This window comes from Argopecten irradians, chromosome 8, assembly GCF_041381155.1.
Source record: "Argopecten irradians isolate NY chromosome 8, Ai_NY, whole genome shotgun sequence".
Lineage (NCBI taxonomy): Eukaryota > Metazoa > Mollusca > Bivalvia > Pectinida > Pectinidae > Argopecten > Argopecten irradians.
Window position 1 is genome coordinate 13802769 of NC_091141.1, and position 12872 is coordinate 13815640.

The window sequence follows — 12872 nt, forward strand, 5'->3', positions numbered from 1 at the left end:
ATTTCGGTTATATATTATGAATGTTTCATCACTACTTGTCTCTATGTTTCAGCCTTGCTGGAGGTGAATTGTTTGACAGGATTGCGGCTGATGATTATAAGATGAATGAGGCTGAGGTTATTAACTATATACGACAAGTGTGTGATGGACTGAGACACATGCACGAAAACAGCATAGTCCACCTCGACATCAAGGTATTTATATCAAATTTTCTTTATCTATTACTCAAGTAATTTCATTTGAAAAATTTAAATCTATGTTCTTTTTTTCCCTTAAAACAGTTTTTGTGTACTTTTTTTATGTTGCATATTCTTTAACAAGATAACAAACATTAGAAATCTATAACTTAAAATTTTGATATTTCAATATTTCTTAGTTCCTATTTTGCACTAATTTTGTATTATGAATGAATCTTATGTTAATATGTCTACATTTACCTAAATAACAGCCTGAGAATGTGATGTGTGAGACAAAGAAGAGCACAGGAGTAAAGATCATCGACTTTGGTCTCGCCACCAAACTCGACCCTGATGAGAAGGTGAAGGTCACTACTGCCACAGCCGAGTTTGCCGCTCCTGAAATTGTCGACCGTGAACATGTAGGATTCTACACCGACATGTGGGCCGTCGGAGTTCTAGCATATGTCCTGTAAGTGCTCATTTACTGTTATTACTGCATTTTAGTATTTTGACTATATAAGGGACTGCTTAGAAATTTCAAAAATACTTGGATTGGTAGGAGCCTTTTGTGAATAACATTTTCTTATAATTAAAACCCAGCTAGTAAAGTTTCCTTTGTTGTATATGACCATTATATTACATAATGGACACCTAGGAGTCCATTATGTAACTCACTGTCCATTATTATAGGGCCCCTGTCCATTATTCCCCAAAATAATGGACAGTCTATTTTGAACAAAGGAAAAAAAACGCTGCTGTATGGAAAACTAAACATGTTTATTTGACTATCCAAAATTTTACATTTAAGTTCACTCCTCCATCGAAATTATTACTTCCCCTTCCTAGCTGTTACTGTTCTGAAAATAAAAAAAAAACATAATTAGATTCTTGTATTATTATTTGTTACATCTTTTTAAAACTTGTAATTGACGAGGAATAGGAACTCTAGATTCTTGACTGAGGTGGGATAATATGCAGTCTTTTAGATCAGATATCTCACAACCCTTATAACATATAATCTGATGATTATGGTTAAACATAATATACTTAAGAGCGAAACCTGTCTAATCTGACACCTGCTTTCCCTATCCTATCTGTAACTGTTCCGTATTCAACAATAGCAACAATAGTATACAACAGTATCTGACTTTCCTACACCCTGAATAATCTGACCAAACACCCACGTGGTGTCGGATTAGACAGGTTTCATTGTATTCCAGTGCAATGCTATCATAGCAATCAGATATGGGTTTTTTTATCATATCTATAACATGCGTATGGTAGATTTTTTTAGGAAAAACAGTTATGTTTAAATTGTAGCGAAAACTCACCTTGCTTGTATGTATTTGATGTAAAGTTAGACAATGCACCTGTCCTTGTGCGAATAAATAGGTCACTTCAAACAGGCAAACAATCTGAATCACAGCTGCGTACATCCCTACATGTAAATGATGGCCGAGTAAGGAAAATATCACTATCCGACATGTTCAAAAACACTGTTGTACCTCCAAAGGTGTAAAACTAAATGACTGTGCATGCATCTCAACATTGTTAGTCCATTATTTGTCACAGGTGAGTGAACACCTGTGCAATTCCTGAAATGGGATGTCCCATTTCTCAAACAGGGTACGCAAGGTAGTGAGTAGTGGTATGATGGGTTTTAAGTAGGATAAATTCCTCAAACTGTCCATTATTAGAGAGAATGGATTGTACCTCGCCCTGCGGGCTCGGTACTATCCATTCTCTCTAATAATGGACAGGTTTTCGGAAATTATCCATTTCTTGGTAAATAAATTGGATAGATTATCTCCCTTTGTTCGAAAGTTATGATGATGATATATTAAAAATATTTTCAATGACTGGATTGAGTAGATACATATTTACTTTTCTAGGAGGTTATCCCCCTTTGTGGATATATATAGTTACACATTCATGTTTTTGACCTTATTGATTAGGTTGAGTGGGTTGTCTCCCTTCGCTGGTGAAGATGACCTTGAGACTCTGCAGAACGTATCTATGTGTGATTGGGAATTCGCTGAGGATGCCTTCGCTTCTATCTCACCCGAGGCTAAGGACTTCATCAGGAAACTGCTCATTAAACAGCCACAGTATGTATACTTGTATATAGGCATGTCAATCAAATATTCTAAAAATAATGTGGTTTTCACAAAACAAAGTTTTTACACCATATCATAATTAGAATTACAAGAAAAAAAACTTAAGGAGATAATTTCATGCAAAATATTTTAAATCTCAAGTTTCTTAAAGTTTCAGTTGCTGAATAAAGGACATTTCTTGTTCTCAAACATGTTGATTCACTAGTAAATTAGTCCTGAAATATAGAATAAGATGGGAGTTATATTTCATTATTGTGACTAGTATATCTTTTGTGTTTTAGGAGAAGAATGACTGTACATGAATGTCTGGATCATGCCTGGCTTAAGGTATAAAAAAAGTCAAATGCAAAATTATCTTTCTGTATTTACTGGCTGTTCAAATATTAATTCTTTCTTTAGTTTAAAGTGAATAGTCGTGCAAAGAAATCCAGTCTAAATGCGTTCATTGGCCTTTCAAAAGTTTTCACATATTAATACAACGGTCAAGTTCTGCTTAGTTTCCCAGTTCTGACCATTAAAGTAAAGAAAAGTTGAAAGCATTGAAAGCGAGGCTGCGTGGAAATGTAACCATGGACATAGTGAGCCGGGAGGACGTTTTAGAATTTCCATACTTTAAATTAATTTCTTCGTACGCACACAGATTTTGACGAGAGATTTTATTTTTCCATTTCATAAGAAATTATACCGCATACATTCACACCATTTTCACCGACTTTAGCCATCATTGCCCGACTGTTCACTTTAATGCTTTTGAAGATAATAGTTATAGTGTTGTTATATAATAATCAAATAATGTCTGGGTATTTGTTTTACTATATCTGCATGTAATCCAATTCTTAACTAGAAATTATTATTTTTTTCAAAATTGTTATTTTGGGTCTAAATTATTAAAATAATATCGGAGTATGTAAGAAACATAACTGGTAATTTAATAGATCCCGATCACAACTGAAAATTGATCTTAAAATGAATCTTTCTTTTTTGTTACGGTACATTTTTATATATGTTTATTTGTTTGTATGCAGATAAATATGGTACATGTATTCATTGTTTGTGCTTTCTGTGACTTATAGGGAGACTTGAGTGATCGACAGACCAGAATCCCATCAAGTCGCTACGACAAAATCAGGGCTAGAATTGCTCAACGCTATGTAAGTAATAGGGCATGTTAACCAGTTATCAGTTTTCCCATTGATTAACTAAGGAATGAAATATTTTAGTTCTAGCTTTTTGTTTTTATTACCTTTTCCTTTCCATCGAGTGTTTATATCATAGAGAAATAATTCAAAATAAATGTATGATAATTTTACATCCCATACCATCAATAGAATGTATTCAAACTCATATTGCATGCTGCCATTCATTCCATTCCTGCATGTAATAAATAATCGAGAGTGATGATTAATTGAATTTGCCATGAACATTTCCTTTTGATTTTGACTAGATTATAGGTTTTTATGATTTTCTGTAGATTTTAGTGAAATATTAACCGAGAGCTTTTTAATAATCTGTTACCTGCAGACTTACAGTGTAACATTATAACAATGACTTCTATTTGTGTGGTCCAGGATACCTACAGCCGAGACTTATGGCGTGAACTTCGACCTCTGCTTTACCCTACCATCAATGTAGGATTCTACCCAATCATTTCCTTCTTCACATGCATGTGTTAAATGTTCACCCGATACGTGGCATGATTTAAAAGGTTGCATGCTTTCTCTACTGGTAAGAACAATACCATTCTGTTTTATGAAACCATAGAACAGGAAAATTCATGTAGGCTAGCTAATCGTGTTCTTAGTATACTTGGTAAACGAGTAGTGAAATGAATCCATAAAATGTGTTGATTTTAATGTAATTGTAAAATTAGAGTACTATATTTACCTTAGAAAACTTCGTCCTTAGTAAAACAATTACAAAAAACAAAATCCAAGCAAAAAATATTTAAAGGGATAATTCCGTCCATATTGATATTCTTAAAAAAAACAGCCAATATCTTCATTTATAGAAATGATTTTGGTTGTTTTAGAAATATTCTTCTTTATATATAAGGCAGTTGATGTTTTTGCTTGTTGTGAGAATCCATTGTTTTATTGATTAGCATGTATATATAATCCCCGACTACTCAATGTGATATATGATATATAAGTAACTTTTGACTAAATGTTGACAGGCTGATTGGCCAGCCCCTATGCCTGCCATTGGACGTATTGCTAACTACAGCTCCCTGAGGAAACACAGGCCTAAGGAATATAACATCTTTGATGCTTACTTTGGTGAGTGTTACATTGTTAATTCTGTACATATATTCTCATTTTAAAATATTATACAACACACAAAATAAATCTTCTATGCTAAATTTAAGTGCATTTTTTCATGAATACAAGTTGAATATTTCATGAATTCTTTGTCATTTATCTATATAGATTAATATAATGCATTTGTTTGTTTGTTTCCTCTTTTCAGACCGCAAGGAGGCCATACCTAAATTTATTCGCCGTCCACGAAATGTTGTGGTCGGAGAAAATCAGTCAGCAAGATTCGACTGCAAGGTCATTGCAGCTTCACCACCGATTATCACATGGTCAGTATATAATATCTCTCTGGTCAGTATGTAATATCTCTCCAGTCAGTATATAATATCTCTCTGGTCAGTATATAATATCTCTCTGGTCAGTATATAATATCTCTCTGGTCATTATATAATATCTTTCTGGTCAGTATATAATATCTCTCTGGTCAGTATGTAATATCTCTCTCGTCGATATATAATATCTCTCTGGTCAGTATATAATATCTCTCTGGTCAATATATAATATCTCTCTGGTCAGTATATAATATCTCTCTGGTCAGTATGTAATATCTCTCTGGTCAGTATATAATATCTCTCTGGTCAGTATATAATATCTCTCTGGTCAGTATATAATATCTCTCTGGTCAGTATATAATATCTCTCTGGTCAGTATGTAATATCTCTCTGGTCGGTATATAACATCTCTCTGGTCAGTATATAATATCTCTCTGGTCAGTATGTAATATCTCTCTGGTCAGTATATAACATCTCTCTGGTCAGTATATAATATCTCTCTGGTCAGTATGTAATATCTCTCTGGTCGGTTTATAACATCTCACTGGTCAGTATATGATATCTCTATGTAGTCAGTATGTAATATCTCTCTGGTTGGTTTATAACATCTCTCTGGTCAGTATAATATGTCTCTATTAGTCAGTATGTAATATTTCTGTGGTCAGTATATAACATCTCTCTGGTCAGTATGTAATAGCTCTCTGGTCAGTATATAATATCTCTGTAGTCAGTATAAAATATCTCTCTGGTCAGTACATAATATCTCATTATATATCATATAAAACATTTTTTGGGGAAGGGGAACAGAGTTTGTATAAATCTTGGCTATGACCCTCTGGGGCAGGAAGGCCTAATAGGGAAATTAAAGGTAAATCTTTAAAATCCTTGAGGAAATAAACGCTGAACCTGTATTTAGTGATACAGGCTGTCTGGGCCTGTTGTTAAAAAGAAGTATAATTGATTGATTCAATAGGCATACAATAGTTGACAATTTCAAAAAAGTTTAAGTGATCATTTTAAGACCGCTATGGAATGGGTAATGTATCCTTACCCTTTCTGTATATCCACAGGCACTTCAATGACCTTCAGCTCACACAGAGCGTGAAGTACATGCAGAAGTACCTTGGTAACGAGTACCAGCTCAAGGTTAGCCGCTGTAAGGGAGAGGACAAGGGAGAATACACTGTGATCGCACAAAACTCCTTTGGACGCCGTGAGGAGAAGGCCACTCTGTCTGTGGAAGGTATGTATGGTGGGAATTTGGGAGCGGTATTCTCATTTTCCCTGACAAATCTGTACCATCTATAGGCAGTTTCTTTTGATGATTATGGTTACATGTTGCCTATTAAATGTTTATAATTTAAGGTAAAGCTATATTTTCCAAGATGAAAATACATCTTTTTGATAAGAAATGAGTAAATGAGGCCAAGAGGTTATGATCTTCCTGAATGCAAAAAATTAAGTACATGTACAAATTATTTGTTTTCAGCCCTGCCTCAAATAGCACCATTGACTCCCAGCAGGAGTACAACTCCCATGAGAAGGTATGTAAGACCATACAAACAAAGCAGTTATTTTTCATTTTTAGCTCACCTGGCCCGAAGGGCCGGTGAGCATATGTCATGGCGCGGCGTCCGTCGTCTGTCTGTCCGTCCGTCTGTCTGTCCGTCGGTCTGTCAACATTTCCTTTATATCGCTACTAGTCATAGAGTTCTGCATGGATTGTAACCAAATTTGGCCACAAACATCCTTGGGGGAAGGGGAACAGAACTTGTATAAATTTTGGCTCTCACCCTAAGGGGGCAGGAGGGGCCAGACCCAGTGGAGAAAATAGAGGTAAATCCTATAAATTGCTACTTGTCCTAGAGCTCTGTATGGATTGTAACCAAATTTGGCCACAAACATCCTTGGTGGAAGGGAAACAGAACTTGTATAAATTTTGGCTCTGACCCCCTGGTGGCAGGAGGGTGGGGCCCAATAGGGAAAATAGAGGTAAATCCTATAAATCGCTACTTCTAGAATTCTGCATGGATTGTAACCAAATTTGGCCACAAACATCCTTGGGGGAAGGGGAACAGAACTTGTATCAATTTTGGCTCTGACCCCCAGGGGGCAGGATGGGCGGGGCCCTGTAGAGGAAATAGAGGTAGATCCTATAAATTGCTACTATGTCCTAGAGTTCTGCATGGATTGTAACTAAATTTTGCCACAAACTTCCTTGGGGGAAGGGGAACAGAACTAGTATAAATTTTGGCTCTGCCCCCCCGGGGGCAGGAGGGGCGGGGCCCAATAGGGAAAATTGAGGTAAATCCTATAAATCGCTACTTGTCCTAGAGGTCTGCATGGATTGTAACCAAATTTGGCCACAAACATCCTTGGGGGAAGGGGAACAGAACTTGTATAAATTTTGGCTCTGAACCCCTGGGGGTAGGAGGGGCAGGGCCCAACAGGGGAATTAGAGGTAAATATTCAAATTCCTTCATTAAAGAAACAATGAACCAGTATTCACAACAGCATTATAAACCAGGTGAGCGATACAGGCCCTCTGGGGTTCTTGTTTATTTTTTCGAAATCTAAAAATTAAAATAATAGAAAAATTACAGATATGTGTTTCCATGAAATTTTCATTTCTGATTCTTAAACCAAATGAATTATACTATACTCTTCATGAAGAGTTGCAAATGATACAAAATGATATATTGAGCTTTTCTGAAAAGTAAATTGAAATTCCATTGATTCAAATGCTTTTGAAAGTTTATTTATTAGTGTGCATAAAGATAAGCTTATGATGGATTTTGTAATGAAACATTAAACCCTCGCCACAGGATGTCACGAGCCATGTCAGAGCCTCCAGAGCCACCAAAGGATGAACCACCTAAATTCAGCTTTGACCTTCGACCTCGTCTCATCCAATCAGGCGGTGATTTCAAACTGATCTGTTGTGTACAGGCTCAGCCACAGCCAAAGGTTAGTAAAGATAAAACTATCATAAACAGTCTCTAAATTCATTACAAATTTGCTGTTATGCTTTAGAAAATAAGATAAAATTAATCAATTTTGTGTAAAATAATATGAAATTTCTTACAAAGGATAAAAATGGAAGATATCATATATGTTGAACTTCTCTGTTAATAGGTGACCTGGTACAAGAACGGAGTTGCATTAGTGAAAGATCGTCATTATTCAATTTTCTACTCTACTGGAGTTGCCTCCCTTGAAGTGCTGTCTGCCCGTGTTGATGACACAGGACGATACACGTGTGAGGCCATTAATGAGCTCGGAAAAGTTGAGACAAGCTCAAAGGTCACAGTTGAAGGTGAGTTAATAGGAGTAAATATCACAGCAGAATGTAGGTCAAGGTTACAGTGAATTTGTGTCACTTGTAGACTAGCTTACAGAACTAGTGAAACATGATAACAATGGCTTTAATTTTAATTGCCATTGTAGTCCAGATATAAACGCCACTTATATGTTATGACAGAAAGATTGATACCCAGATGATACAGGTTATTTTGTGTTTACAGATCGTGCACATCATGAGGATACCGCTAAAGGCTCAACTCTAACCTCCTCCACTTCTCGCATGGTGAGACGGACGGCGGGCAGTCACGATGACTCTAGCAGCAGTTACAGTTATAATGAGAGCTCATCCTCTACTGTGACGTCTAACACAAGGTCGTCCAGGCGCATCATCGAGGAAGTGTCGGAAGATTCCAGCTCATACTCATCTAAACGCAGTGAGAGAATGAGTAAGCTAGAATAATCTCCTATATAAACGTTTTACTGTTGACCTTCTTCGTAAGGAAATGTGACTTCTGTTTACTGCTTCATATACATTATGTGTCATACGCCACCTTGTGTAGCTAAGAAAGTATACGCTTGTTTTTTTTCTTTTTTTTTTTCTCTTTTTTTTTATACTTTTATTTTTGCTTCAAGAAATGATATTAGGATATGTTATGTATCGTGCTCCTGTAGTGGAGTGGAGAAAGCTTGGGTTTCTGTGCCTTTGAATGATCTGTAATATTTATAATTTATATATAAGCTCCTTTAAAGGAATGAGAGAAAGAATAAGCTTTGCCTAATATTTATTCTGGACGTCATACTCCTGCGGTTGGAGTGAGAGAAAAGGTTGCTTTTACCTCATAAATTTTGTAACATCATATGTGAGTGTCATCTTCTTGATTTCAAATTTAACTAATGGTGCAACTTTTGGGAAGGTGAAAAGTTAATAAATTAACAACAAATATTTATTAATTGATGTTTGATTTTCATGATTTATTTATTATTCACTGCACAACATTTAGACTGCACACATAGAGAGCTTCACATGATGATACATGATGAATGTACATATATACATTGCACTTGCATACGTCCAGCACACTCTTAATGTGCAATTAGCATTTACATATTAGTTAGCTTAATTAGTATAATCCCAGATTGTAGATTAACCAATTAACCTAACACAGTTACCACAGTATATGTACACGTATTTACTATGATATATTTATGTATAGCATTAGACCAGTGTGCAGAGCCCACTGACCAATTTGTACCATCTCTCCCAAACTTCATGAAAAATTATTGCTCTGTCAAATAAGTAGATACAAATACCTGAACTTTTGGTAATGATATTGGATGATGAGCACAAGTCACATGCTGATCAACCAAAATTACTCACTCCGGTTGAAAAATTCCTATCTACTTTGCAGACCCATGTATGATTGTTATTAGATTTGCCTGTAAAGAAACATAATAATCTTGTCAATGGTGGTTTGTGATATATCTAGATCTGGAATTAACAATAACCACAAGTATCAGTAAGTTGAATGGTGGAGCTGAAGGTACTCATGTGGGTCTGTGTGCTCTGTACACGGGTATACTGTAGATGTAGTTACCAGTCGTAAAGTAATGATTTAGAGTTAAGGAGATCCTTGTATGTATTATAAATGTCATAATAGTGTGAAAAGGGGTAGGTGAAACTGAATGGTATCTGGTGAGGTCAAGGTTATTGTCCAAGGCTTCAGTTAGAAGAAGAGAAATACAGCAACCCGCAAAATGCAGGAACGGAAGTGAAAGGGGAGGTTGGAGGTGAAAGGATCGTTAGGTTAAGGGTTAAAGGTCATAGGTAAGAGAGCATGATCATAGTTTAGGGATAAAACTGTGTGGAAAGACTTTTGATAATGAAATGATGTAGTTTTACATGTACATCGGATTCTGACTAAAAAAATAATGCATAAGAGAGATCTAGCATTGCAATTATGTATTTCTACCAGTTAATAAGACTTAGTGTGAAACATAATTTTCCAAAACGTTGCTGTTTTTTTATATACGTTCTATATGTGTAGGGTGAGATTTGAAAACTGGTATTAAATGAAAACATCAAAATACATTGATTTGGGGGGGCATGGTCTTCTCACATCTATCTTAAAGACAAATGTTATTTGTCTATGAAGTCAACATATTACCATGTCTTTTTACCCACGTGAAGATCTTGGTGCAAATTGTATCTTCTGTAGATCTACACATGTTTGAGGTAAAATGATCTTATAATGAAGAAAAATTATGGAGATTTCGTATACTAGCTGTATAGAGATTTTTGATGCAAATGTTTCATATTGTTACCTAATGGGACAAACTACTTGAGTGGTCATAATCTTGTAGCAGTTAAATAATTTTATAAAAAAAAATAACCTATATACATTAGTGTAGATCAAAGTACTGAATGAGACACAATGATATACCAAAAAGAGAGAGGAAATATGTAACTTGGAGAGCAAAAATAAAATACACCCACACCATCACTTCACAGGTAATCACTTTCTCAATATCATTCATTAACTTCAAATTAGACAAATACATTTATAGAATACTGTAAAGAATAAAACCATCTAAATATTAGGAATACAAAACACCGTTGAATTGAACAAATTGTACACCTACTGTGAAGACCAGATACTTTCAACCCGAGAAGAAGATTATGGTACACAGGATCTTGGCTGTGAAATCTAACAGCAGCTATGCTAAAGTTGAAAGATTCTCATATATGATGAAGCAAGATGGACCATAACATACAACATTGACAAGACCACAAGATATAGTTCAGATACCATAACGAGAAATTGAGGAATTACTTGTAGTACAATTACCACAAGAGCTACTAATAAACCAGCTAGGAAACAACATCAAGGACACCCATTTGGAAGTAATAGTACCATTGGCAACCAGAAATGAGGACGCCATTGGTAGCAAAGTGGCATCAATGACCAGAAATGAGTACCTCGTAGTCATAGTGGCATCAATGACCAGAAATGAGTACCTCATAGTCATAGTTCCATCAATGACCGGAAATGAGCACTCCGTTGGTAGACCTAGTTTCATTAATGACCAGAAATGAGTACTCCATTGGTAGTCCTAGTGCCATCAATGAGGATGAAGAGGACCTTGAGGACTTTCGGACCGGGGATGTAATGTATACACCAATGTAGAGTATGTGAAATCATCCAGAGTTCACCCAATAATACCTGTCATCACCTAGCCTCCATTACATGCCTAACCAGCGTCTGTTTTTTAAGTTGTTGAACGGGTGTATTATTCACCTTGATGACTTCTTGAGTATTTGCGGATCTCCAAATTCTATTGAAATCCAAATCTTCCATTGTGCACTTCCCCCTTTTGTATATATCCGCTCATAAATTGAACGCTGCCGTCTGTAACAATCCACTAATTCACTAATCACACACCGCTTGCCACTAGACCCAACACCACCCTGTAGTACGATATATGTGTATGATATGCATGATTGATGGGAACCTTATACCTCTATACCGAACCACCACATCAATTTGGAAGTGCTATCTCACTAATGAAGGACATTTGTTTCAGTGTAGGCCAGCTTCTTGCTTGAAATAAAACTTCTCATATCATCAAGAAAGTTTGAAATGTGATATGGCAAAAGTAATTTCCCATGAAAAATATGTATTAAAAAATATTTTTTTAATCTTAGTTTAGTTTTTAATAATGTAAAGAAATATAATACTATAGCTCTTTTGCGTCTCAATCATTTTCATTTTTACTTTAATATTATGGCTAGAAAAACAGTTCTGATCCTAATGTGAAATATTTTGTCCCTTTCTTCCAGAAGCTAGAGAAGAAGCACCATCATTTGAGGAGAATTTGGAAGCTCAAATCCTGAACGAAGGGGATCGCCTGAAGTTTTCTTGTACCGTCAAGGGAAAACCTGAACCTGAAGTGGAATGGTTCCTGGATGGGGAGGCAAGTTAACAAAATATCTGTATAGTTGGATGATATTTTCAAAGTGATGAAAACATAACTAAGTGGGAACTGTGAAGCTTTTATCTCAATTTTGTTCTTTCTGCAGTAAGAGTATGTATAAATTCTGCACCATCCATCTGTCTTTGATCTTTGACAAAGATGCTAATTCAGCTTGTTGCCATTATTAGATTAAATGTTTTATCTATATCAGGTTGCCGTGTATTATTCAGTTTTGACCTTCTGATTAACTGTTGTTTTTAGAAACTGAAGAGTGACTCCCTCGTGTCAATCAAAAATCTTGGTGGTATATGCACGCTGACGATAGCGTCAGTGTCGGTTGATGACGAAGGCACATATCTCTGTAAAGTCACAAACACAGCGGGCACTGCCTCATCTAAAGCAACATTACAAGTCAAGGGTAAGGATCTCATAGCTTGTGCACAATTGAGTTAAATTATACAAATACTTACCTCTATAATTCACAAACACAGCGGGCACTACCACATCCAGTGCCAGTCAACAAGTCAATGGTAAAGCCCCACCTACAGTACTTGTTCAATGTTTAAAACAAGAAACTCCTGTTATTATTGCTGTAATATTGGTCTTACGAGCGCATCACAGGATACTCTTTTCCACTTCATAATTGTTTCTGTTGCATCATTCATTCACGTTGCCTTGATGTTAAATCAATTTGCATCTGGATTCCTGATGCGC

General features: G+C 35.8%; 1 protein-coding gene and 1 long non-coding RNA gene across 18 annotated transcripts in view; one reads left to right on the plus strand and one right to left on the minus strand.

Moving 5' to 3' along the window:
- Positions 1-12872, plus strand: part of LOC138329432 (twitchin-like) — a 145294-nt gene that overhangs the window by 126157 nt on the left and 6265 nt on the right. For 16 of the 17 annotated variants that reach the window (XM_069276432.1, XM_069276428.1, XM_069276437.1 and 13 more), the window contains 14 exons: positions 53-194; positions 449-648; positions 2135-2287; positions 2578-2623; positions 3370-3447; positions 4470-4572; positions 4763-4880; positions 5954-6126; positions 6373-6427; positions 7709-7850; positions 8019-8199; positions 8408-8632; positions 12025-12158; positions 12420-12576. In XM_069276432.1, coding sequence (XP_069132533.1) covers positions 53-194; positions 449-648; positions 2135-2287; positions 2578-2623; positions 3370-3447; positions 4470-4572; positions 4763-4880; positions 5954-6126; positions 6373-6427; positions 7709-7850; positions 8019-8199; positions 8408-8632; positions 12025-12158; positions 12420-12576 — 1907 coding nt within the window. Of the gene's footprint in view, positions 1-52; positions 195-448; positions 649-2134; positions 2288-2577; positions 2624-3369; positions 3448-3864; positions 4020-4469; positions 4573-4762; positions 4881-5953; positions 6127-6372; positions 6428-7708; positions 7851-8018; positions 8200-8407; positions 8633-12024; positions 12159-12419; positions 12577-12872 lie in introns of those variants that run through there. The other variant, XM_069276443.1, reaches the window with a different exon arrangement.
- On the minus strand, positions 938-1953 carry LOC138329436 (uncharacterized). Its single transcript, XR_011209454.1, has 2 exons — positions 1511-1953; positions 938-1036 (listed from the first exon to the last, which is right to left on the minus strand). It is a non-coding gene; the product is annotated as an uncharacterized lncRNA (long non-coding RNA).